We start from the raw sequence: 27,439 nt of genomic DNA on the forward strand, positions 1-27,439 counted from the left end.
TATAGAATACCTTTTTTAGATCAAAAACAAATTAATGTAGAATACTTTTTGTAGATCAAAAATGGCAATAATGCTTTTGGGAAGACTAACATTCTTTGATGTAATCCCTTGCAATAGACTAAACTACTGAATTGGAACAATCAGGAAATAATAACTGATGTCCCACAATATCCCCAAAGAGGAAAATTAGTGTAACTGGGTTCTCTTAACTGACACATTACACTAATGAGAATACCTATTTGCCAGGGGCCACTCAGGATCTGTCAGCAGTGGTTTCAGAGAGCACAAGGGAGAACAGTAGCTGCAGCAGCAATGTAGAAAATGAGTGTGGAGCCAAAGTGCCAGACCATGAAACGGAGTCTTCCAGGTCTGCACCTGCTTCGGGGGCTGTTGACAGAGCCCCCGATGGATGTGTGGAGGAGTAGGTTCCTGAACTGGGTGACCTGTGTCAGAGTGGGAAGTCCTAGGACGTGGAAAAGAGCATCATGCCTGGGCTGGTGAGGCTCACGAAGAGGCAAAAATGGAGAAATCACCACTACTGGCTCCATTCTCCATACTGCTGGCGGTCTGGGACCTTAAGCCCCGCTGTGATTCCAGGATGAAGTCAGCCTAATTCACAGGGTTCCGTATGTTACTTCTTTTGCAGGGGTAACTGGAAGAAAGGAAGTGTGAAATCAACAAGACGAAGAGAGAGTTTCACACTTCAATCCTCAAATCCTCGGCCTCTATACCACATAATGCCTCTGGTAAAGCAAACTGATAAATTGCCTTCCTTACTTCCATGACTGGGCACCACTCTGTCCCTGCTCTTCTCATTCAACTACATACCACCTAATAAGGAGATGGGGAATAAGCAAGAGGCCACCAGGAGGGTTCATATTGGGAGAGGAAAGGAGAATTAGACAGTGGTGCAGAGAAGTGGCTGTGACCCTGAAGGTAATGACAGACCACTATTTTCCCTGATTCCTACCTTGCATGAACCTTTCCATGAGGATGTGTGTATTGTTTATATATATTTTTAATTTTCTGTATATCGTAATGTTTCTGCATTTTAAAACCTTTCTGGCTAGGGAGAGACTGCCCCTTCTGTAGCTAAAGGACCGAGCCCAAAGCATGCCTTTGATTTGCAAATTAACCAATCTGAATTTGGATTTGGAACCAATCAAATTAACCAATATCAGCCCCACGCACCCCAGGAGGCAATATGCCTTTGCCTTAATCATCCCAGGGCCAGGTACCAGGCAACTAGGGACCACCCATACAGCTGGGAGCCCACTGAAATCATTCAAACTAGTCAGTCCTAAACTCTTTACCCTGCTACGCCTTGCCTTTCCCTTGGAACCCCCAATAAAGGGTCCAGCCTCAGCTTTCCCCTCACTCTGCTCCTGCTTTCTGCCTCCTCACTACCCTGAGTCTTCCCCACGTGGCTCCGTATTGTGTGCCAGGGACCTGTGAGTATAATAAACTTTGTTTTCCCAAATCTCTCCTGTGTCTCCTCTTGTGGCCACACCTGACTGACCATCACATAAAAGAACACAGAACAGCATGAAATGTTTTAAGTGTGCTCTGGACTATTCAGAAATATCCAGAGAATCAATGACAAGGGACACAAAAGTGGATTTTCTTTTAATATGGGGATTTTTCAGCTGTCCTTTTCATTTTATTGAACTCACATACCTGTCTAAGCACTGTCCTTGGCCCTTGGGGATAAAGGAATGGAGAAGTCATGGCTCTATCCTTTAAGGAGCACACAGTCAACTGGATAAGATTCTTAGAAACAAATAAACACCCTTTGGGCATTTGGTGCTGTATGAGAGGTGGAGAATGTTGGGGGCCCAAGAAGGGAGAGGTCATGTCCCCTTGAGCATCAGAGAAGGTTGTGTGAAAGAAGGCATTCTTGTTTAGTCACCAAGTACTTTACCTTTTAAACCATTTGTATTGACGAATGTCAAAGATAAGAGGCTATATGTATGAATTTCCAGGAAAAGTCAAGCATTTTGAAGAAGTTTCCTGAAGAAACATTTTCTCAAGCTAAAGGATTTCAGAACTGATATGCTCAGGTAGTAAACCTGGGTGCTGAATAAAAGGCTTTAAAACCCCTATATTCTCAATGGACATAAAACTTAAGAAATTTCAGATCTCTGATTATAGATCATATTTTTAGGTTTTACTCTACTCCTGCAAAAAATATTCAACCTAATGAAGAAAAAATTATTATCATTATCTGTACACAATAATTTCATTCACTTTATAATATAAATTCTGATTTATGTTTGTATAGTTTAAAAAAAGAGGGAGAGGGGCCAGCCCCGTGGCCAAGTGGTTAAAGCTCCACATTCTGCTTGGGAGGCCTGGGGTTTGCGGGTTTGAATCCCAGGCACAGACCTACTCCACTCATCAGCCATGCTGTGGAGGCATCCCACATACGAAATAGAGGAAGACTGGCACAGATGTTAGCTCAGCAACAACCTTCCTCAAGGAAAAAAATAAAAAAGAAGAGGATTGGCAATGGTTGTTAGCTCAGGGCAATCTTCCTCACCAAAAGAAAAACAGAAAGAAAGAAAGAAAAGAAAAGAGGGAGGATGAGAGAATCAGGAATTGCCAACCATATTAGAAGAAAAAGGATTAGCAAATATACTCTTGATCAGTGAGTCCCTGGTAGCATCAAAGACATCTATTATTGATCTTGTAATTTTAAAACATGTAACATGCACAGAATATGAGACTGTTTTTTATTACGTGATTCATGAAAATTAAGCTCATTGTTTTATGATCCCTACAAATAAAAAGTCAGGTAATGAGTCTTTTCTAACTCCATCTCCTAGGTAAGTGCTCGTGGGCAGCATAGACTGGGAGAGGTGGGCATTGCTGCTTAGCCAAACTCATCTTGCAAAGAACACAGCCTGTGTGTGCCATCTGTACCAAGAGATGGTGCACAGCCTGGCTAAACAACTCCTTCATTTAATTCTCTTTCCTTTTCATCCGTCTGTAAGACAATAAAGGAAATTAAAATCAGTGATGGATTGTGTTTGAGTGCATTATCATCAAGACTGAATATACAAACAATGCACCAAATGAGAAGCTATTTAATCACATTCTTTTTTTCTGTGTATCTCACTTGGTATATCATGGGCCAACTGACTGACATTTATTTTATTCAAAATAGGAAAAGAAATTCATTTACCCCATTTGAGTGTCTCTCCTATGTTAACAGAACATTCTATTTTCTTTGAAAATTTATATTTAGGAAAATATAAGAAAATCTTTATTTAGTAAATGGAAAGCATTATCATATAACCCCTTTGATAACACCACTACTTCAGTTTTTTTCCTTTAACTGTTTATTATTAGTTTATTGATTTTAGTTCATAGAAATCTTGGGTGTAAATTCTGACATTTCAAAAATGGCACGAAATTAATTTTCTGCATTAGAAAGGGCATAAAGGTGCTATTTCTTTTATTGAATCAGATTATCTTAGTGCCTTAGATTTTATTTGGGAATTAGTTTGGTACTCCTAAAATAGAAAAAAAAAGTGATCCAAAGTCTTTTAACAATCGAATTTCATTCCAAGGATAAGCTTATGCCCTGGGATAATTGGTTCATCTATTGCCTTTTATTTGGGTAGTTACTCATGTGATCATAAAAATATTTACTATTTCTAAAAGGGTTATAGTACCCACAGTGAATAAAAGGAGCTGATCTTATACAGCAGGTGGGTGTACAAATTGCAAGATGAATCTGCAGGAAAATTTGAGATTGTTTTATAAAAATGGTCTTCTCTGCCTCCTTCGAGTATTTGTGACTTGATACTGAAATGCTATTCATTTATTCAGTTAATAGGAATTTACAGATTGATTGATTTCAGGGAAGGGAGAACTCCAACTTCTCAGCGTATGCAGTTTCTCTAAGGTGGGTTATGGTTACTCATGAAAGACAGTGATATACTGATGCAACAGCATTTCCCGGAATCCATACCACTGTCACTTTTCTAACCATCTACCTAACAGCTTTGTTTGAAAAGAGAGTGCTGTGACAGGGCTAGAGCTGTGGATTTTGGTCAGTACTCAAGTATGTTACACTATCCCAAGTCAGAGAAGAGTGAAAAGTAGGATTTAAACACTGCCACTGCCTTACACTCAGAATGCTACCCTGGGCAAGTTATTTAGCCTGCCTGGGCTCCAGTTTTCCAATCTATGGAATAAGAATAATATGCCTTCAGCCTTTACACAACTTCAGCCCTGTAGTCATATGTTACGGGAAATACTGCTCCAATGCTGGTGGAGTGCCTTCTACTCAGGGCTGACAATCCCACCCTGATAGTTTAAATTGATGGGTGAGGGTGACATATTCGATCAAAATGCCAAATGAGGCATCCTTATTGTCCAAGAATTTACACACTCCGAGAAAGTTAAGCAGAGCCACCTGGATGCACAGCAACACAGGGTGTAACACCTTGATTTATGGATTCATAGATATTTTAGTATCATGTTACTTTACTGAGTGGACTGTCCACAGGTGGACTCTAACAAATTTATATCCTGTGAGAGTCTCGCTGGAGGAGAGAGACATACAGTTTTCCAAAAGTGGGTGTGGCTTGAGTCAAAAAGTTGGAGTGATTTCATTAGGTAAATTACTGTGGCAATGCATTTCCTTCAGGGCAAAATTGATATTAAGTAGGAGGACCTGAACAGCCCTGGTGCTATGTTCTGAATATTTGTGTCCCCTCCAAATTCATATGTTGAAATCCTAAAGCCCAATGTCACGGTATTAGGAGATGGGGCCTTTCGGAGGTGCTCAGGTCATGAGGGTGGAGCCCTCAGGAATGGGATTAGGGATTACTCTTCTTATAAAAGAAGCTCCAGAGAGATCTCTTGCCTCTTCCACCATGTGAGGACTCAGCGAGAAGACGGCAGTCTATGAACAAGGAAGTGGGCTGGGCCTTCAACCAGCCACACACCCGGATCTGCCGGCACTGTGATCCTGGACTTTCAGCCTCCAGATCTGTGAGAAATAAGTTTCTGTTGCTCATAAGCTACACAGTCTGAGTATTTTGTTACAGCAGCCCAAACAGACCATGGCAGCTGAGAAACTTGTATCTGCCTTCTTTGGACTCTTCTAGGATGAAGAATGGGTGCCAATAAAGGATATGAAGGACAATAAGAAGCAACACCAAGAGCCTCTAAGTTCAGTACTTTCCTGACTACTGGTGTGTTTGCCATGTGCATATGTTTCTGGGAGGCAAAGCCTGGGTCTGTGTATGAAAAATATTTAAGCCTTTAAGACCAAAATAAATAAAAGGGTTTTTTTTAAGAAGAAAAATCTATAAGTGTTAGTTTCCATATATTGCAAATTAAAATAATACGCACTGATATTAGGATAAGCAAATATAAGATAATATAAAAAGATAACATAAAAATGAAAAAAGCTCCTGCGTTAAATTTGTTAAAATCATTCTTTCCATCTTCTAATTTTTCTTTATTAAAACACTCAAAGTAAATATTTAGCATTTTTGCTTCAGATCCTTCATTTATAAGAAATAAATCTTACTAATATAATTGAACTCCTATTCCCATCCCATTTCCCAAATATCCCAATGTTTGTATGTGTCCAGGTATGTGTGTAGCTGTAAACAATCTGTTACTACATGTGCTTTTACATTTCTTATAAATTATATCATTTTTTAGATTTTTTTTTGACATTTGCTGTTGTCACTCAACATTGTTTTTCCAGATTCAACATTGTTTTTCCAGATTCATCCATGTTGATTCATATATATTCAGATAATTAATTTTAACTAATGTATAGTTTTACATTCTATGCACATATCACAATTTACTTTTCCATTTTCCTAGTAATAGGCTTTTAAATTATTTCTGATTTTTAGCTATTACCAATAATGATCCAACCAACCTCCTTGGACATACCTTTTTTTTGTACATGGGTGTGGATTTCTCTAGGAAGATTTACCTGGTGGAATTTCTGGTTGCTATTATACATATTATATATATGTATACATATATTTTGTATTTTTATATACATATACATATATTTTATGTTTTTTTAAACCTTATCATTTATTGCCAAATTACTCTCCGAAGTGGCAGATTTAAATTCCTCTTAGCAGTACATGAGTTCCTGCCATAGTTTTGTATTTTCACACTGGCAAAGGTCACAGTTTTATACTTGTTAAATTGCACCTTGCTGTTTTAAACTGTATTTCCATAATAATTCACCATTCATTTCTATCATCTTTTGTGAATATTGTGTCAGAGTCTTTAACCAATTTTTTCTATTGAATTATCTCATTGATTTGTAGAGATCTTTGATATAAAACGGATACTAAATTTTGCAGTTTCATATTTTGTAAATATCGCATTCAGTTTTCTGGCTGTATTTAACCTTTACTTAGGATGCCTATAATTTTTAATTTCCATGTAGCCTAATTTATCAGTCTTTTCTTTTGGTCTTCATATTTTCTTGTGTTTGTTTAATAAATCCTTCCTTACACCAAAGTCATTAGTTTCCTATCTGCACTTTTAAATGTTTTAAAGATTTATTTTTCATATTTAAGTCTTTAACCAAAGTGGATTTTTGTGATAAGATATAAAATACAGATTTTATTTATATATGGATAGTCAATCATCCCAGCATCGTTTACTAAACAGCACAATTTTTCCACTTATTTGTCATATTTCATCTCTTATTACAAGCCCAAAATATTCAGCATATCCATGGATCTATTTCTTGATGCTCCATTTTTTTCCCCATTGGTTTATTAGTGTATCATTAAGTCAAAGCAAGCAATTTTAATTATAAAAGTTTTAATATCTGATAGGGCATTATATTTTAAAATAAACTTGGCTCTTCCTTTCCATTGATTTTTCAATATGCCTTTTAAGGTCAAGTTCTAAGAAAAATGCTAGTGGAGTATTTATTGGAATAACCATAAATTTACAAATTGCTATCTTTATGATTCTATGCCTTTCTATCCATGAACAGGGTATCTTCATGTTTTATTTTTAATTTAGGTATATATAGGTATTTATGCCAGTCAATAAAATTAAGTGAAAGATCATATACATGTTTTCTGGATTAATTTTTAGGTACATTAATGCTTTATGCTGTTATAAATGTTATACTTCTAAAATAATATTTTCTAATTGGTTGCTGCTGTTTTATTACAATATTAATGATCTTTTTTTACTTTGACTTTATATCTAAAAATTTTATTGATTTGAACAGTGTTAACTACAGATTTTCTATGGGTAATTTTAACATCTTCAAACAATGGCAATTTGTGTTTTTTTCTGTTTCTAATTTTATGACATTTCTTTGTCCTGTCTTACTGCACTGGCCGAGATCTCTAGGACAATGATAAATATAGGCAGTGTCAGCAGATGTCTCTTTCCTTTTCCTAGCTTTGATAGAAAATATTGATTAGGTTTCAACGTTAAATATGATAGTGTTGATGGTTTTGTTATAAATAAACATATCAAATTAAGAAAGTTGTCTTCTAGTGCTAGTTTGGTATAAAGTTTTAATCTAAATGGATATTGGATTTTAGCATGTTTTTTCTTGCATCTTCTGAAATAATCCTACTTTCCCTCCTTCAATCGTTAACGTGGTAAATGACATTACAAGAGTTTCTATTGTTAAAGCATTCCTGCATCACTAGATAAAACCAATGCCATTATTCTGCATTACTGATGATTTTTTTTAATATATGGGTTAACTTAGTTTTCTGATATTTTCAGAATTTTGCATCTATACTCTTAAGGAAATTGGCATATCATTTCTGTCATCTGCCTATGGGAGGAACTGGCTGAAAATCACACAGCTAGAGGAGAGAAGTGACTCTCTTCCTGGTTCCAGCATCTGAAGCTATCTCCGGTGGTAGCTGCAGTGATAATAAAGCTGCAATGGCAACAGTTCTGGAAGTAGTAAAAATATTGATTTCAGCAGCAGCAGCATTGAGGAATCCCCATAATGGAGGCTACAGGGGTAGCACTGGGAATAATTCAGGAAGTAATGACAATATTCCCTACAGCTGTAGCAGCTGAAGTGCGAGTCCTCATGGTGGCAGCTTCAAAGACAGCAGTAATGACTCAGCCCCAGAAATGCAACTTCCTAGGCTCCTGCTTAAGAAGCTGAACTTGGCATCTGAAGCCTTGAGGCACCTGCCACTGACCTCTGAGCAACATTTTCACCTTACCAACTTAGAAGAAGCAGAGATTTCTTCAATTACTAATTTTTGCAAACCTGATCTTCAATCGTTTGAGCCACAGAACCTTGTAACTGATTTCTCTATGAAATATGATAAATATAACTTGTTTTGTTAGCCCACGGAGAGTCTTAATTTTTTCATTAATTGCAATTGTGGGAAAATTGGGAGAGATCACATAAAAATCCAATTTTCAGCCTTCTCTTGACAATCTTTAGGGCTGGCAATGCTGATTCAGCTCCTTGCAAGGCAACAATTGGCCAATGCTGAGTAATTGCTGCTCCCTTTAAACAAGACTGTCCTCCCAGTTCACCACATTCCCCATCCAAACTGCTTCCATCATACCTCCTGCCAGCCTTGCACACATTTATGTTTGCCACATCTACTATAAATGGTCAACAACATAACAAAATTTCAGAAATATCATTGATTTTCTTCACTTACCAAAGCAAGATGCATTTTATAAGTTACATAAAGATAATTGACTTAAATTTGAGTGGTAATATTTAGAGTCAACTGTATCTATTAAATGACAAATAGACATCAAATAAACATAGTTTTCAAATTAATTGTTTGGAAATAGCAAGATTTTGTTTTGTTTTTGTTTTAAGCTTTAAGAAAAAATGGCATTATTTGTGCCAGATTCTCAACTCTTTGTAGTTTTGGATTTTTTTTTTCCTTCATGGATATGAATCCTTTGAAGTCAACCAGGGCTGACTGCAGAGGACTCTTTGTGCAATCCAATCAGGCTAATTTCAATTTTAAGTGCAGGAGACAGGCCTGCTTTTCATCGCCTCCTTTGTGAAGCCTTGATGGATTGGCTCGTGTTGAGTTAGTAAGATTTCCAGGAAAGGACAGTACAAATGCTGCCCTAAGCAGCCTGTTAATAAATAGACCTCAAGTCTTAAAATCTTCCTCTTGCTATTTTATTTTAAGAGTGGAGTAAAGCTCCACTAAAGCGCAGAATACATTTCACTTAGCAGTTTCATCTGAAAAGCTGCCAGTATTTACATTCCCACATGATTCTAATAAGAATTGAAAGTAAGGAATCCCTGTCTAAAATAATACACAGACTTGTAAAATCAAGAACTGGTGAGAAAAAAGAAGTAGAGTTTTGTGCTAATTTAAACATACTGTCTAAACATATTCTTATTTTGCTTTACCCATCTAAAAAACTTTATAGAAATCTCTTTTTTCGAGGATTATGGATAGAATATGATGAGATCAGCTCTTAAATAGCTACTTAAAATTACTTTCAAATGATTATTAAATATACGTTTGTGTGTATGTTCTTAGGTGTAAAAAAAAATAAATCATAATTTGAAAAGAAGCATGGGCTATATTAACCTTAGGGAAAATTAATGTGTTTCTTAATAATTTCCTTTTTACTGCTTGAATTCTCCCAAAAGAAAGAGAAAAACAAACGTATAAAATAGTGAACAAAAACAAAAGAAAAAATCAATTATGTAAATTCAACATTAATTTTCAATTAAAATCAAGAGAATTTTAAAAATCGTACTAATCAAAATAATACCTGCCTCTTACTGCACACTCTATTGGTCTGGGGAAGTTCGGAAGGCTTTATATTAATGTACTCATCTAATTCTCATAACACTTCTGTGTTAAATACCTTTTCATGATCCTCATTTTACAGAGAAGGAAATGCAAGCAATGAAAGCTTCTCAATGCCTTGGAGCTAATCCCCGGGAGATTCAGGCCCAGGTAATCAGGGTCTAGAGGTTTTACCACATGTTGCTGGCTCTCGTTGGCCAGATATATGCGTTTCATGTGGATTTACAGCGAAACTTTGCCAACGTCTTCTCCATTATATATGGACAGTAGACATGTCTTTAGGAGTCTCAGGGCACATCAATTCTATCTAATTTCAACCAATTCTGCCCCTCCAGGTCACCTTCAGTTTGACTGAAGTGCTCTGGGAACTTTTTGGCCTGAAGGAGGAGTTAGTTTGGTGAAGCTTGGGGAGGGGAGGAGCAGTTTGATAAGACTTTATAGAGCAGTGGACATTTCAGTTGATGCTTGAATTTGATTATGAATTCCTCAGGTGAAGGTGGATAGGACGTGAGCATCATGCTCATCTGGAGCCCAATTGTGGAGGGGGGAATGTTGTTGGACATTTAGTTGTGCCAGGGAGAAATACTACAAGATGAAGATGGATGATAAAGAGCTCTGTAAACCATCTTAGGACCTCAGCCCACACCTGGACCACAGTTCAGCAAACTGTGCTGGAACAACACCTTTCCACATGCTATGAGATACTCAGTGTGCCACAAAGAGGAAAGTCTTGTACACACCAGTTCCTGATAACACCTGAGACTTGCAGCCAATTCTAACTTTAAGATAATGTTAATATCAAATTTAGGAACCTTTCTTGGCTGGTAAATTCTTTCCATTCTTCTTATCTTGGGCCCAAACCAAAAGTCAGGCCTCTCTGGCCACTTCTTGTGGTTCTACTCTTCTACCCTTTGACTCATTCTCAAGCACTGTTTCCTATTTATTCTGTACCCCTTAGACTGTGCCCAGCGGAATCCAACAGTATTGTAAGTAAGTTCTTCTATATTTTAATCATCTTCATAGTACTCTTCTACCACATCCTTGCACTCCCAAGAGAATAAAGGTTTCCTGGAAGGTGAGAGCTGCTCCCTCCCCCATATAATTGCCGATTTCTGAACCTAGAGCAATCTACTCTAAGGTTTTTCAAACACTTACTGTTCCATTCTTAAATAAAGATGTACTGAACCTCATGGCATCAGGTTATAATACCACTGTTCTGCCCACTTCCATATGATCTTCAGCTTCTGGGTCACTCTTCTGCATTTAGGAAGAACTTTAGTGCTTGGTTCATGGATTTTTTTCCAATCCCAGTTTCTGCCATTTTCAGGGAGGTAGAATTTGACCAATTGATTTCTAACTATTTTCACTTCCCATCAGCTTTAGCCACTTCCTCTCATGGTAGTGGCCCAGACCTTTATATTAGCCAGAATTCCTTCATCTTTGAAATCGCAAACTCCTATAGTCCACTCTCTGAATCTAGCACTTGATAGAAATATTTCTTGATAAGGATGCTCTCTAACTTTCCTCAGACTGAAATATTGGCCTTTCTGTCTCATTTTATGCTACCACCATGTCCCTCCTTTCCGAAAGACTCCTCCTGTGGTCTCTCTGACTCCACGGGTCAAGGATGGTAATCTTGTTTCCTATAAAGACCCCAGAAGACAGTGATGGGTTTCATGATGCAATCACTAATAGAAATTGCACACCAGAAGATAAATACCTGGCAAATCTGCCAATAGGAAAATAGGTTAGGATGGTGACTTCATCAAGCATGTATTATGGAAGTAACAACTAGTGAAATTCCAGGGCCCTGCTCTGGTTAGACTATATTAAAATTTTTACCCAATGATATGTTTATTTTGGCTTAATAATCAATTGAACATAAAAAAAATCATTGAATTGTCTATATAAACTCATCATAATCTGTCCTTGTGTGCCCAGCTGAAAAAAAATTTTCCTGATAAAACAAGGTTTTGTTTTACATATATTTCTCTTTAAAGACACTTCATTTAGTATATACTGCTGGTTCATTAACCTTGAACTCACAGTCAAAAGCCCTATAATTCAGGCTGGAACAAAGCTTATCTAACACATATCTTCTCCGTAAGGTACATCACAGCCTTCTCGCTCTTAGGAACACTAGATAGTCCTTTAGCACTATGTTTGGGGTCCATTTAAAACAGAAAACTCCCCAAGAAAAAACACAAAAATGCAAAAAATATGGCCCTAAATGAATTGTGAAAAGGACACGTTTACAGTAGGGGAACTGAAACTAGAAGGCGAAGCATGACCTTGTTCGACTGCTGCAAGGAACCTGTGCATCAGGCACACAGATATTTCCCCCTGCTCTGCACTTGTCTGCAAATGACTGCAAAAGCGCTAGAGCATTGACTTGGAGGCTGCAAATAAATTGCAGCTAGTAGGTGAATTTGTAAATACAGATTCTGTGAATAATGGGGATTGATTTTGTGGTGTGGGTATATATATTCATTGGTGTATTCTCAATTTTTTTTTTCTGATAATGGTGCCTAATAAAACAAGTTTAGATAGAACTGACCTACAGAATAAAGCTCAAGCTACTCAGGCAGGCCTTCTAGAACTTTAATAACCTAGTCTCTAATTGTCTCTTACTACTATACTACTACTGCTGCTGCTGCTACATTACGTACGTGTTATGAGGTTTGCAATGATGTCTTTGTAATCTCATTTCTCCTTCCAGACAGCAAACTCTTTAATGGTGGGACAAGGTTTTATTTCCCAATGCCTATTACAGCACTTGGTTCATTGTAGAGTCTTAATAAATATTTGACCTACTATTGTTGTCATTACATTCTTTTTAAGAAAACTGCATTGGATCATACAAGAAAAGAATATCCAGACAGATGGGAGAAGAAAAGACCAGCGAAGAAGGTTAACAGTAGATTCAGAAGAAAGAAGGACTAAGGAAAAGCAATAGGATTTGAAGATGATCATAGCTATTATTCAGGGGGCCCCCTCCCAACGAGTCTGTGAAGAGGGCAGTCAGACTCACCCGGGTCTGTTTGCAAAGCTCCTGTTCTCTGCCCTCAGGTCATATGTCTCCATCTCAGAAAGAGGCAATGGAAGGAGAGGAAGCCAGATTTACAGTAGCTTTTGGAGGTCATATTAAGAAAGAGTGGTAGTTAAGTTTGGATAAGCGGCCCGAACGAGCCTGTGAAAGGCCTTGGATCCCAAAGGAGGTCCAGAAGACAATGTTGTTTCTAATTTCCTGTAGGGAAGGCAAAATACCACCAGCCTGCTCTGGTGAAACTTGCATCCCTGGGCTGAGGACTAGCTGACATCTTTGGCCTAGGGAGAAGAACGCAGGCCCTCTTTAGCCAAACGCTTTAGAAACAGACTGTCTCCTGGGCAGAGCTGCTGGACACCATTAGCCAAGCTTTTGCTCCAGGCATTAAAAGATAAGGAACAGTAAGATTCAGGCCAAACTTGTAGTTAGAACCTGGCTTGGAGTGCCCAGAGCTTTCCTTTCTCATTCAAGATCAAAATTAGTATCATCGTGTGCTTTTTTAATATGACTAAGCCATCTGCATTTACTTTTTTGATTGTCTAATGATGTTTATGCTTAAAATGATTGTGCTGTGCTATAGAATTTGTTGTATTTACTTTACCCTCATCCTATGACTTAGACTCAAGAGTAATGAGAGGAAGTTTTGCCTGAATTCCTGTGCCTTAGACCAAGCATTAATGAGAGAAAAAAATTGCCTGTCTTCTTTTGGTTAAGCTCAGAGGATCCACTCCTATTTTTTGTAGAATAAGTTAAATTTACACAGATTACTAGCAGGTTCCTATGTTGGTTATGATAAGAAGACTGCTTTCTTCTGCACCATCCTTTTGCAAAGCATTTAGATAAAACTCTTCCTATCAGTTTGCTTACAAATACTTCACCCCTTAGTCATTTTACATAAAACTGCTTCAATTTCAATGAAGAATGTTATTTCCTAGCATGAGATATAAACATAAATGAATTTAAAGTTACATTATTTTTATATCAATCTTTTAAAGGATATATTTAAAATAGGATTTTCTAAAAATACTGATGATACTACAAAATACTTAATGAAGTCCACACAAAATATAACCTCAGACAAAAATCTTCTGAAGCTCCTGTATCAGAGTCAGCCAGCACCTGAGGAAGGGACAGGCTGATCTAGAAGACTTACCTGCATGGGCATCTCAAGAAGCCCCAGGCAATGAATGGGAGCCTGAGACCCTCCTTGGATATGGATAAAGGGAAAAAGTTTCTGGCATGTGTTTCTTTAACCACATGCACAGCTTTTTGGATTAGCATCCTCAATGATTCTCATTTGTACTCAGCAGAAATCTTCCCTCCCCTCCACTGTCCATTTGCCCATCCATTCACTCAACAAACATTTATAAAATTAGGAACTATGCTAGGAGCAGGGCAAGCACAAAGAATGAGCCAGGACTGCTGCCTCTGACAAATTCTAAAGGAGTCCTGGAGTATTCTGACATAAAATGCTTGTCCTTTGGGATTATAACTCTATTTGAAATGAAGGTTACTGTCAACTATTTAAAGAAAAAGTCTTCTATTTCCCTACTTAATGTGATTCATGGATGTGACAAATTTCTCAATGTTCTTATGACTATCTCGTCTTCCTTTTATACCATCATGGGAAGAAACAAGCTATAGTATTTATAGAGTTAAATATAATTCTTCTCATTACACCTTCCCTACTCTGCCAAAGAAATAGTAAAAGTCAAATACTTTTGCCACTTACTGAACCATAGCATCTAAGAAGCGCTATCATGGAGTTGACTTCTTTCGTGCCTATTGCATATCCTCAAATCATGAACAGAGAACACATATCACTGGAGAAATATTATGTGGTGACATTAGTAGACCTAAAAAAGAGGCTTTAAAAAATCACTTAAGCATGTTAAAAAAGAGCCAACAATAGCATCCTATAAGCCAGGCATGTAGGGAAAAATACCTTATTGTACATGAAATAGGAATTATGCTATTCACAGTTAGCCACATCTCTTATTACTAGAATTTATGCAGAACATAATTATTTTACCTTTAAAATCTATTACCTAAGGATTAGTGAGAATAAACTGATCACATAAAATTTGGTAATCTGGCCCATTTTAATACAGTGGAAAACAATGAATTCAGGTTGAAAGAAAAAAAATACACCAACCTACATGAGACTATGAGTAGGCTCAGACAGCGCTCCTGCCCACATTGAGGTTGGAAGTGAGTAGTCTTCACTTCTAGCTTCTTCTGCCTCCCAGATCCCCCACTGCAGCTGGGCTCCTGTTCAACTGCCACCTGAAAACTTCTGGGATCCTGTCTGAAGTCATGTTTCCTGGTGTGGGATTGGGGAAATGGCTGACAACAAAAATAAAGTCTTTACAGATGACCTGTCCCACAGGCCTCAATATTAGGTTTTTCTTTTATTGAGTAGGAGACTAGTGTGTACAACAGTTTGCAAATGTGGCTGGCAAGCATCCAAAATCACCCTGGGGTTTCTAAGCCCCATCCTGACCAATTATAAAAGAATCAGGTGTGAGTTTATAAGCTTTTGCTTCAGCAAGACTCTGTAACAAGCATTGCTAAAAAGCTCAGTGGCTTACACACACTTATTTCTTCCTCACAGGCATGCAAGTTGGTTGTGGCTCAGCTGGGCCGGGCTGGGCTTAGGTTCAGGTCTGCTCCACATGTCTGTCATTCTAGAGCATAGACTGAGGGAATAGCAGCCATCTGGGTCCTGCTCTTTGCATGGCAGTTGGCAGGAGCATAAGATGAATGAAAACACGTGATGGCCCTTAAAGCCTGTGTTCGGAACTGACCCACCCTCACTTCTGCCCACCTTCTACTGGTCAAAGCAAGACACATGACCAAGCCCAAGGTGAGGTTGGGAAGTATACTCTACCCTAAGGAGGAAGGGAGGAGGAATGATCACTTGGGGGTTGGTGCTAGGGACAAGGTTTAATAAACTCTACAGCTGATTCTTATGAAGTCAGCCATGCACCCCTTGGAAGATTGCTATTTTGGTGCCACTAGAGAATATAAAAGGAAAGGTGGGCTCCATTCTTTCAGTAGCTCAAAAAATATGTATTGTTACCATTATGCACTGTCTAAAGATAGAAAATGTTAATAAAGCTCGTATAATTCAATAATAGAGGATAATTAAGAGTGAAAGTACATAAGACAAGGGGTACCTTATACAAATTGAGGATGGGGATGAATGAGTACATCAGGGAAGGCTTCTCAGAGGAGGCAACATCTGAGCTCAGCTACTATGATGGGTGAACCTTTTCTAGAAAAGGGAGTACATGAAAGGAAGGGAGTATTCTAGGTAGAGGAGATTACAGGACAAAATGGAGAGTTTAGAAACAGCATACTGTATTTCGCAGAGAGTCCCATGGGTTTTCCAAATCCTGCTTCTCTTTCTTCTTGGTAGAGCTAGATTACCTTTTCCAGCCTCCCTTGCACTTGGGTGTGGCCATGTGGCTGAGTGTTGGCCAGAGAATAAGCCCAGAAATGATGCATTCCTTTCCAGGTCTAGCCCTTTAAAACCTCCCACATGCAAATCTGCATTCTCTCACCCTTTCCCCTTCAATCAGCTGAATGGGAGGAGGATGAAGTCACAAGACTGAAGGAGCTGAGTCACTGGATGATCACATGGAAGATCTTCCCCAGCAACTAGGGACATTTGTGTGAGGGACAGAGAATGTTTTATTGTGTAAAGTCACTAAGATTTAGGATTTGTTCGTTACAGCAGGTAATAATACTTGTTTTAACTAACAGTTTACATGCATTTTGCTGATGGTAAGCAAAGGCTATGAGGTGGAAAAAGATATAGCAGCCACTGAGTAGCTGTGTTTGTCACTTATTCTAGATACCTCTGTAGTTATTTTGAGAACCAAGTGAATTAAAAGATATAATAGCACGTTAGAACTATAAATCTGGGCAAAGCATTAACGTTGACATGTACTCATGCCCAGTGTAAGGGGTGGCTCCTCCTGCAGAGACTGTCTGCCAAGTGCAATCATTTATAGTATGCATTTATGGCAGAAAAACCCTGACAGCATTGTTCTTTTGGCAGCTTTTCTATTTCTAATGTGCTTTGATGTGTGTCCCCATAGATTCAAGTTTATCTCTAGCTGAGATGGACCTCTCTCTCCATCTTTCAACCTTGGAAGTGTCTGTTATCCAATGAGACTTAAGGGAGAAAACCCAGCCCCATTAATCAGTATGTCATCACATGACTGGAATTAAAAAGTAAAGCCGTAAAGCCTGAATCGAAACGACAGCAAGTATCACAGGTGTATGTGTCCGCTTCCATTTCAAAATAAGACACCATCTGGAAGTTGTTCTTTCTGCCAAAAGGGGTAGAGACATAAAAGCTCCCCTTTCCTTTTCAAAATGAGGACTCAGCGAACTGAGCTCTGCTTCATAGGGAAATAAGCCCTCCCTGGAGATACAGGGAGATACAAGGGACTCATCAGAGAGACAAGCAGGAAAAAACCCTTGTCAGAAGCAACTTTTTTTCTGAACATAAGAAATGATAACTTGTGTTATTTTTAAGTATTTATTTAAAAAGAAATCATGTTTCCCACTTGTACTTAAGCACTATCTTTTCCACAGCTGAATATTTGCGAGATTTGTGTTGGGCCTTCTGTTGCAAAACAATAAAAACGGGACACAGAAAAGAAAGAGATGATAGCTTTGTATTGAAAATAGGTTTTGAAGTACACACAAGCAGAGACTGAGAATATGTGGTGTATAATTAGACTAAGAGTCTTGACACAAAGAAGGGCAAGATGACTTCATTGGAGATCATCACGATACAGAAAATCTACAAGTAGGCTTGGCAGAACCGATCAATGCTGGAAGAAAAATACATACCAAAACAGAGAGTTGATTTTTCTAGTCACCTCTTGCTAAGTGTTCCTAATCCTTAGTGAGGAGGAAACAGGAAATTCATGTTAGCACGCCCATGGTGTAAAATTTCCAATATGTATGCAGTATATCGTGATGTTTGGGTTAGCGATCAGGAATTGTGTACGGTTCTGATCCTACGTTGTGGGTTAAGTCCTTTTCTGCTAATCTTTTTCTTACCTTTATAAAATCTGGATTTAAAGAATCCTTCAAGTTGTTTTCATGTACAAATAAATGGGATTGAATCCTACAGATTCTTTATTCAAGATGCTGGTGCCAAGAATGGAAGACCAGGTGAGTGTGGCATGTCTTTGGGATTTTACAGAAGCAGACTCTTAGACAAGAATTCACATGCAAGCCATTTGTTTGGGAGATTAGCCCAGGAAAACACTGAAGAGGATTATCTGAAACCAAGAGGGGAAGGACCAATGAAAGGTGGATTATGAAACAAATTACCCCCGTGGGCCACCGAAGCTGGGGAACTCTGGAAACGATACAGAATATGCACCTCTGAGTCATGCTGAGGTATTTATACACCAACTCCCATCACTTGGGGCTCCAGGGTTGCTCCTCGGAGGTGGTAATTCTTCACACCTGCAGCCTCCCCTGCAGGTGAAATACAGGTGCTGCCAGGAGGAAGTTGGCCCCGAGAGCACTAAAATGGTGAGGGCAAAGACTGGATATGCCTCTTGGGAAAATTACTCTTGTGCATTTCCCCTTCTGTCCCAGCACCAGTGATTTGGCTCCACACCTGAAGACCTGTTTGCAAGTACTCAGGGTTGTTTGTAACCAAAAATTGAATTTCGTGACTTTTACTTTTTTATTGTAATCAATTTGTTTATACATGACTTACATTAAAAACTGAGCTATATTTACAAACTGTATTTGAAATCTGTCCATTCCTTACACTGTGGAAAACATGTTAGGCAAACCTAAGATGCGAAGACACTGTGTAATAAAATGTGCTCTCTGTGGTGAGTTGCATCTGCTTCAGGTGAGACCATAGCCTTACCAAGGGTATATCTGGGATCTAGTAAATGCCAAAGGAATCTATGCCATTTGGCCTTGATGCCACTTCTACTTTTCAAGACTGCTTCAGAATATCGCAGTGATTTTACTAATGATTACTCGTTTTCTCTCACTACCAATTTTATCTTATTTTCCCATTCAAAATATAAAGGGAAATTATGTGATTGTACTATCCTTAATTTGTTTTTTTAAATTCTCCAACATTCTGGAATAAAAATGCATGGGAAAAAATAATTTTCGGGAGTTTTATATGCATGTTAAAATACCATGGACAAATAAAAGATCCATCATTCATATATTACTGAAAAATAGTTCCCTCTGTATTAGCCTGAGCTAATGAACTTTACGTTAGGTTTTGTGTTTCTGATGGGCAGTCTGTTCAGTATTGCATACTCCTGCTGTGTAAGCGTAACACATTTTATGACTGTTTCTTATTTTTAACTATTTATTTTGAAATAATCTTAGACTTACAAAAAAAGGTGCCAGAGTAAATCACAAAGATCCCATGTCCCTTCCTCCATGTTAAAATCTCACAGAAGCATCATCCTATACTAGAGGACTGGTCCTTGAACCAGGTGGATGTGAGGAAGTCTGCTGCAGAGGTTCATCACCTTACAGAAATATTCTCTCATAGATGGTACTGGAAAGGATAAAAATATTTTTTTAATTTCCTTGGTTTAAAAATGAGGGGGAAAAAAGAAAAAAGTCTTCTCATTGGAACACTTAATGTAATCCAATAAGTACATGGGTAAATAAATACATGTGTGCATACATACAAAACACATGTTGGGTGGTATCAGGACTCACTAAGACTTTGTATTAATGTTTTCTTTTTACTTTTAGTTATGCTACCTTCTCTCTTCCTTTGTTACTGCCAATTGTTAGGGGGTCTAGATAAACCACTATGCTGAGGAGTCTGATCTGATCTTCTGGAACTTTGAGAAAAGCAGACAGCAGGGGAGAAAATTTTAATGGTAGTAAGGAAGTGTTCGAGTCTCCGATATGAGGACTCTGACACAGGAGGTAAGCAGTAACGTTTGTTGCATAGAAATCCCTAACGGTTGCCAACACTCGGCGATAAATTACCTGGAGAGAAATGCTTGAACTTGTTGGTGTCAGTCGGGGCTGCTCAGTGAATGACATTAGAAAAACTCTAAATGTACATCATTGCAATACTAATTATGATAATAGCAACAACAAGATCAGTGTTGTCAGACCACTGAAGAGTATGATATGTAAATATTAATTGAGGCTTATTTTTCATCCCAAACAGAAACCAGAAAGGTGGTGCTTGGCTACCCCTTTCAAATTATAAAACTGGTTATTACTAACATTTCTTGAAGCAAAATACACCAAAGGAATCTCCTTATTCTTTCTCTCTTCGTAGTTCTCACAAACCTCCAGGCTTTCCAGTGTCCTCAAAAACACTCTCACACCACATATCCATCTCCTACTTCTTTCTCACCTCACCTCCCAAAAAAAACAGCCCTATGATATAAAGTGCTTATAATAAATAGCTAGAAGTATCTCTCTTCTTAGGGAGTAAGAAAATATTGAAATTATAACTGCCATGTCTTCTCCTGCCTCCAACATTCTGGGACCTTCATTGCTATGCATAACAAGTGGATCAATTCTAACTAGACGGATGGTCTCAACAGGCATTGGGCAGCACATTAATGTACCACAGCCTTCCAGCCATGCTTCAAATTCTCCACATGTGTGTCTCCCAATTTTGCTCCAGTGGAAACCTTTTCTTTGCTCCAACTGAGGAGCCATGCTGTTATTACAATGTGTGACAGATAATCCTGAAGTCAAGCCAGTTGTAGGAGGAGGCGTAGAGGATTATAATTTGCTTGCTCCAAGAAGGGGCCAAGGAGGGGCCCAACATCAAGCAGGCACCAGAGAAAAGGCACATATGTAGTGGCACATTTAGGTACTTTTCTCGAAGGGGATAGAAGAATGCTTGATCAGACGGTACACTATTTCACTCAAACAATAATGCTGAACTGGAAGGCTTCAAAAAAGAAAAGAACAGTGAAATAATTAAAGAGAAACTATAATTCCTTCAAGCTGGTGTCTCAAATCCTGGTATTTGAAAGTTCTGTGAAATAGAAACCTGCTTTTCCAGGTCTGGTCTCTAGGCGTGCTCTCTTCCACCCAGTTATCTTATTCTTGGTGTAGACAATTGGCTTCTCTCAACTTTAGGGAGACAGAATTGGAGTTTCTCAAAAGGAATCTTACAAAAAAAGTTGAGAAATAAAAAATATAGAAGAAAGAAAAAATATAGACTTCAATGTCAATAGAGTATGGGTGCATTTGTATAAATATATGCTTACTACTTACATTTACTACATGTATACTACATACACGTAATACTGCATAGATGTGTGTATACGTACATATGCAACATTATGTGTGAAGCATTATGCTAAAAACGTGCACACATTATCTTTTTTCATTCAACAAATATTGAGTCTAACTATTGTTAAAAACGCTGGAGAAAGCATTGTTTTTGATGGAGGAGACAGAAAATTACAAAGCAAACAAATGAATGTTTTGAATGAAAATACAGTAGAGTGACTGGGGTGTGATTTCAGAGGGCATGGTCAGTGAAGGCCTTTATGAGAAGTGACATGAGGCTGAGACCTGCATGAGGCAAGGCTGTAAGAGCCATGCAGATGGGGGATAAAGAACAAATGTCAGGCTTAGTCCTATGGGACAAGTCATGTCATCATACCCACTTTGCATAGCAAAAAACTTGGACTCACAGGGAAGAAAAGTGACTTGTCCGAGATTCTGCAGCTAGGAAGAGGCATAACCACTCATACATTGGATTGGCTGTTCTGCTTAGAGTATTATTTCCTCCTCAATCGACTTTTCCAAACTCCTCTCTAGGCTGCACCCTTCCCATTGCTCTGTCATTTTCTACTCTTTTCTCCTCTCCTCTCCCCAAGAGACAGGTAAGGCCTCTTTTAAACCTTCCCTCACCCTCACAAGAAGAAAACTCAGTGACAGCACTTGGTGCCAACCTCCTTCTGAGTGGCTTCTGCTTCACTAACACATCTCTCTCTTTCCATTCCAAGCCCTTGAGGGGAGGGCAGGCAGTACTATCATTGACCTTTGCAAACCTGGCAACTAGCATAGCCTTTGACATAATAAGCTATTAAGAAATGAAGCAAGTAAGAAATATTTGAGGGCATGATGGAGGAAGGAAGGAAACAAAGAAGGAAGGGAGGAAGGTTTTTAGCTCCGGATGCAGGTCAATTTGGAAAATGACAATAACAGACTTCAGAGACAAATAAAAGTAGCTTCTCACAATTTCTAGACTTGTTACTAGCATTGTGTTATCTTTGCTTCTCTATTCCTCTCTTTGAAAGTCAAATGAGTTTTCAATTGTCTTAAATTATACAAGGAAGAAATTCCAATCTGGGTGGATCAGCAGAGAGGGCAGTGGGAAACGGAAAGGTACAGGAGGACACCCCTGGACCCCTGAAATCATACCACATGGGTGGCACTGACTCTGGAGGCCAGATCGATGCAAATTACTATGGCTACTTCCCAGCAAGCACTTAGCTCCAGTGTAGGCGTTACCTGTGTCCTAAATTTCAGAGGCAGCATGGTGAATGTATAATCAAGGAGCTCTTGAGGCAGATTACCCGGCTTTGCATTCCTCTTCATCCGTTTAGTAGCCATGGGACTTGCTGTTCCCATTTCCACATCTTTTCAGTGGGGATGCTCATGGTACCCATCTTATAGGCTGTTGTGAGGAACAAATAAGTAAATATACATAAAGCTGTTAGACTGGTGCCTGGCAAGGACCCAATGCATGTTAGCTGCAAATTTGGTACTTACTAAATAAATAAGTAAATAAAGTGATGAAAAAAGGATATTGGGGTAAACATGTAATTTGGAGGGAAGGAAGGGTCATTATGTTTTTCATCATCATTCATCACAATCTCTGGAGATAAAAACCTACAATAATTCCTCAAAATTGCAGAAAGACTTGTTCATGTCTTCTTTCTCTTCAGCTGCCTCCTACAGCTTTTGGAAAGGTCGATGGCCTGAAACTTTCTGCATTGTCCTTTTCTATATACTAAATTATTTGTCGGGGTCCATTTTTTTCCTCTTGTTTTCATTCATCATGAATGGTGATAGTTATGTTTATTTTTCGAAAAAGAAGCATACCTTCATAATCCTTGATCATTGATGTCTTACAGGATGGGTTAAAAAAAAGCTTCTGATTCTATTTTTTCCCTTCTCTAAGACAATGGACAGAGGTGGAGCAGAAACAATAAATGTTCTGGAGCCTTTTATTGACCCAAATCCTGAGGTTATTCGTGTGACCCTACTAGGATTTCAAAAACATCAGGCAAGGATTTTCCTGGGAACTATAACTGTTTCAAGTTATAAACTTAGGTCAGAATGAGCCAGTTAGTTGCAAAACAAATTAAAAAAAAGAATTCCCTTTAATCCCTGAAGAAACGGCTAGAGCAGAGTTTCCACGTATGGAGAGAATGTTTTAAAAAAGCAAAAATTTCTCTCCTGCCTTTTCTTTTTTACTAACCTACCATAAGGACCCAGGAGGGCAGCAGTGGGTGAGAAACGGGGTTTCTGTGCCAAGTTCTGAAGAAAGCCTCTTCGGAGACAATTGGCTGGTAGCCTTGCCCCTGCTCTTGTAGGCAGCTCTAGCTACTCGCGCACGTAGTTCCACTAGGTACAACAAATGTGCCCATGAAAACTGACATCGAGCGCTGATGAAATTTAACCCTCGGCAGATCTCCTCCACTATTCTACTAGGTGACAGGGAGCAAGGGAGTGTCCTTGGGATTCACGGAGAGTTAGCCGGGATTTAACTAGCCGGGACCAGGTATTTCCAAGTCCTGCTCAAACAATTTAAGTCTCTATGGGAAGAAATCTTATTTATCCTCATCCCGGAAACATTCTCCATTCCTAGAAAAAGCCACACATCCTCTTCTTTCTCGCCTTCTCTTCTTTCGCGTCTGGTGACAATTTCAAAGAGCCTTGAGGTCGAGAAACCTAAGCCAGGTCTCCTTGTGGCGTCCCGGTTTATCTCCACGCTCCGAGCCAGCGCATCACTTCAGCGCCGCCGCATCGCCCCGCGCCAAACCAACTCGGTCTAACTTTCCCTCCCAGACTCCAGCAGGGGCGCCCTCTGGGCCACCGACTGCGGCAGGCTGGAGCGACCCCGGTCCCGAGACCCCAGAGCTGCGCGCTCAGCGCCGGGGGGAGCGGACTCGCCGCGCGGCGCCCACCGACTCCTCTCCCGTCCCCCACGCTCGTAGCCCTGCGCTCTCGGAGCTCGGCCTGGCGTTCCGCCGCGCCCGCCCGCCCTCGGCTTCTCGCCTCCACACCCTTCGTCCCCGGACACCAAGCCCTCTCAACTCCCATCCTCTCCACCTCGGGGGCCGCTCAGCAAAACCCTGTTCCTCCTTTGCACACGCCTCCAAACACCCTCCCAACACCCAGCACAGCCCCCAGAGAAAGCCCAGCCCGGATCTCTCCAGTTAAACTGGCCGCCGAGGATCTCCATCACCACCAGCCGCCCTAATTCACGTTCATTCATATTCATTCTTATTCTCATTCTCATTCTCTCTCCCTCTCCCTATTTCTCCAAAGACTCTTAACAAGCCAGGCCGATCCTCCTCAGCGGCACTCCTTTTCATTCATCCCCTCCCACCACACACACACACTCCAACCCAGACAGCCCACTCCACTTTTCAGACGCCCACCTCCTACATACTCCCCTCCCCTAAACAGACTTCCACCCACTCACCATCTGTAGCCTCCCTTCCGCCCCCCGCCCCGCCCGCCCGGCTCCCCCTTCCCAAGAAGCAGACCTGCACAGTGGGAGGCAGGGACCCCCGCCAGACGCTCGGGTCGTGCGCGCCGTTCTGACCTCTGCCCGCCCGGGAAACTAACAAAGGCGCTGCGCGAGCCCGGACCCCGAGAGCGCCGAGCGGCGGGCGGCGGCCGCGGGGCGGGCGAGCTCGGGCCGGGCCGGGCCGGGCAAGCGCCGGGCGGGGGCTGCTCCGGAGTCGGGAGGCAGCGGCGCCGGAGGACGCGGATCTCTCGCCGCGCGCGCCGCTCGGACGCCGCCGGCACCATGGGCTGCTGCACCGGGCGCTGCTCGCTCATCTGCCTCTGCGCACTGCAGCTGGTGAGTGCCCCGCGCGCCCCGGCCCGGGACCGGCCCCTGCCCTGGGACTGGCCTCCCCGGGTCCTTCCGCAGATCCGCAGCTCCTGGCGGGGGCGGGCGCTCCCGCCGGCCCCCACCCTCCCCGCCTCCCCGACTTGCGCTGCCCTCCCTCGCGGACAATCACTAGGTCGCCCCTGCCCTGCGGGAGGGCGCGGTCTCCCTCTTGCCTCCCCCCGCTGGGGTTCCCTGGACCCTTGCCGGGTGTCGCTACAAGGTCCAGGGGTGGCAGGCGAGGCGCCGGGGGAGTGAGAGATTTCCCCGCCCCTCGGTCGGACAGCTGGCTTTAGCACCCTCCGCATCCCTGCTGAAGTTTCACAGGAGCTTGTGGGCTCTTTCTTCTTGCGATGATTTCCAGTGAGGTTGTTTAGTTAGAAGAATGGGAATGGCCAGGTTCTGAGGAGACAGAAGCAGCTTCAACTCTTAGTTAAGAGTGAGGTGGTTCTTACCTTCAGCAGGTTGCAAGGTGGTTGTTGAGTCTTGGAGCTCCAGCAAGGAGGTCTGGCTGTGTTTTTAAACAGTATTCCAACCCCTACCCTTCCAGTTTCTCTTTAAATTTTGTTGAAATGCTCCACGTTTAAATAGCGACAGACTGACGGCTTTCATCGGGGAGAGAACGTTCTGAAAGGCTCCGTTGGCGCGGTAGCTTGCCGAGGGAGCGCCTGTAATGGGAAGTTCAGAGTGGAATGGGAAGAGATCAGAGTGGACAGTAAAAGGGCTTTCGGTGTGGAGCGAATGCTTCTCTTACCACATGTCCTATTGGGACCTAGGCTGGCCCTGTGGTCTAATCCATAGTCACTTGAGGTCAAGGCCGTAGACCTTTTGTGTCAGACTTTTGTGTGTGAGAGATTAATAAACTCCCTTTTATTACACGTAAGACAGATTCTGTAGATGCTTTGCCAAGCTTTTTTCTGTGTTGTTTGTTTTTTAAAGTCACGAACATTAGCGTATTTTAACTAGCAAGAGGAAAAGGCTTTTCAGTGAGCTTTACTGGGTGTCAACCCTTGCAAGACTCCTTAACTGAGGGATGAAATAATGCTCTTTCTTTGGTAGTTAGTCCTTGTTCCCATGAATGTTGTAAAAGGTTTCACTTTTCACTTGCCACAGTGTTCCCTTCTCCCATAAAAACCTCACTTTAGATGTGCTCTTCATTCTTAACGTGTCCATAATTCATGTATTTATAGATTTTAAATCAGTGGCTACTTTTCTTTAGATCTATGGGACAGTCCCTTCTGTCCTTTTAAACAGGACATATCTTATAGAGTTGTCTTGAAAAATAATTTAAAAATTCACTTGAGCATGAATGTTTTCTTTCACTAAGGAAAGAAAGCCAAAGGATAATCTACAATTTTGCTTATTAGAAATGGCTTATAAATTGGAAAAACTAAATATTTAGTCAACCCTCGAATATGCAAGATTGTAGATAGGCACACTGGATTGTATAACTATAATGGCATAATTCTTTCTGTTTTACATGGAAATAATGTGTAAGGGTTTTTGATGCAGCAGCTAGTTGGTATTATAATATTTGTGATGATAATGTGTTTGGTGTTTCATCTGTCCACTTTTCGCATACACCTTCTCAATTGATACGAATGTAACTTACTTTCCAAAGCTTAACCCCAAATTCCATCTTTACGGAGTCTTCCCTGATGCTCCAAGTAAAATCACGTGCTGCTTTCCCTTTAATTTCATAGCACTTTCCTTTTTCCTGTTATAACACATTTCATCTTCTTAAATCATTTTAAGTTATTACACTTATCTTTATCACTGAGGATCAGGATCAAACATTGTTCATCTTTCCAAACCCTGCACGTCCTTAGGAGAGCTCATATTAGGAGCTGAAACATATTTGCTGAATTTATGAACATTAACTTTTGAAATCCCTACAGGGTTTTTGCATAAAGATTATTTTAATTTACCCCTAAAATTATCCTCTGAGGAAGGCACCCATTTCACTAGTTTGCAGATGAGGAAGGCAATACTTGTAAACAATTTTTTGAGTCAATAGTTTCTGGATGGTAGAAAAGTGGGGTGGCGGTAAACACTTAATAATTGGATCTCAGACAAAACATATCTTATGAAGAGGCTCCCACCGTGGGAACGGTGGGCAGAAATTACATTTCAAGGACAGGGGAGGGGGTGACATGCCTCCAGTTGTCCTGCTCCAGCTTGAGGGTCAGCTGGGTCACAACCTCTCAATGACCTCCTCCAACCCATGGCAGATTCTTTGCTGAAATGGGTAACAGTTTTCAAATACTGGAAAATTACTCCCTCAGTTTTTTCATGCTATTGACAATGTAATAGCGTGACACATGACAATGTAATGACGTGTATAAGTCTACTCTAGCATACCACTGGATTGGACTCCCAGATCTAGTGTTTTTTCCACGGAAGCCAACTGTCTTCTTTTCTCTTTCATGTTTTTTCTGCTCCCACCAACTGTTGGAAGAT

General features: G+C 40.4%; 1 protein-coding gene and 1 long non-coding RNA gene across 2 annotated transcripts in view; one reads left to right on the forward strand and one right to left on the reverse strand.

The window, feature by feature from the left end:
* Window positions 1-25,632, reverse strand: LOC124228062 (uncharacterized). The gene is made up of 3 exons (XR_006885626.1): window positions 25,435-25,632; window positions 22,363-22,528; window positions 1-652 (listed from the first exon to the last, which is right to left on the reverse strand). It is a non-coding gene; the product is annotated as an uncharacterized LOC124228062 (long non-coding RNA).
* Window positions 24,644-27,439, forward strand: part of NKAIN3 (sodium/potassium transporting ATPase interacting 3) — a 597,560-nt gene continuing 594,764 nt past the window's right edge. The window contains exon 1 of the mRNA XM_046642312.1: window positions 24,644-24,949. Within this exon, the coding sequence (XP_046498268.1) occupies window positions 24,896-24,949 (54 nt within the window). The 5' untranslated portion in view covers window positions 24,644-24,895. The remainder of the gene's footprint in view (window positions 24,950-27,439) is intronic.

This window comes from Equus quagga, chromosome 16, assembly GCF_021613505.1.
Source record: "Equus quagga isolate Etosha38 chromosome 16, UCLA_HA_Equagga_1.0, whole genome shotgun sequence".
In the NCBI taxonomy this organism is placed as follows: domain Eukaryota; kingdom Metazoa; phylum Chordata; class Mammalia; order Perissodactyla; family Equidae; genus Equus; species Equus quagga.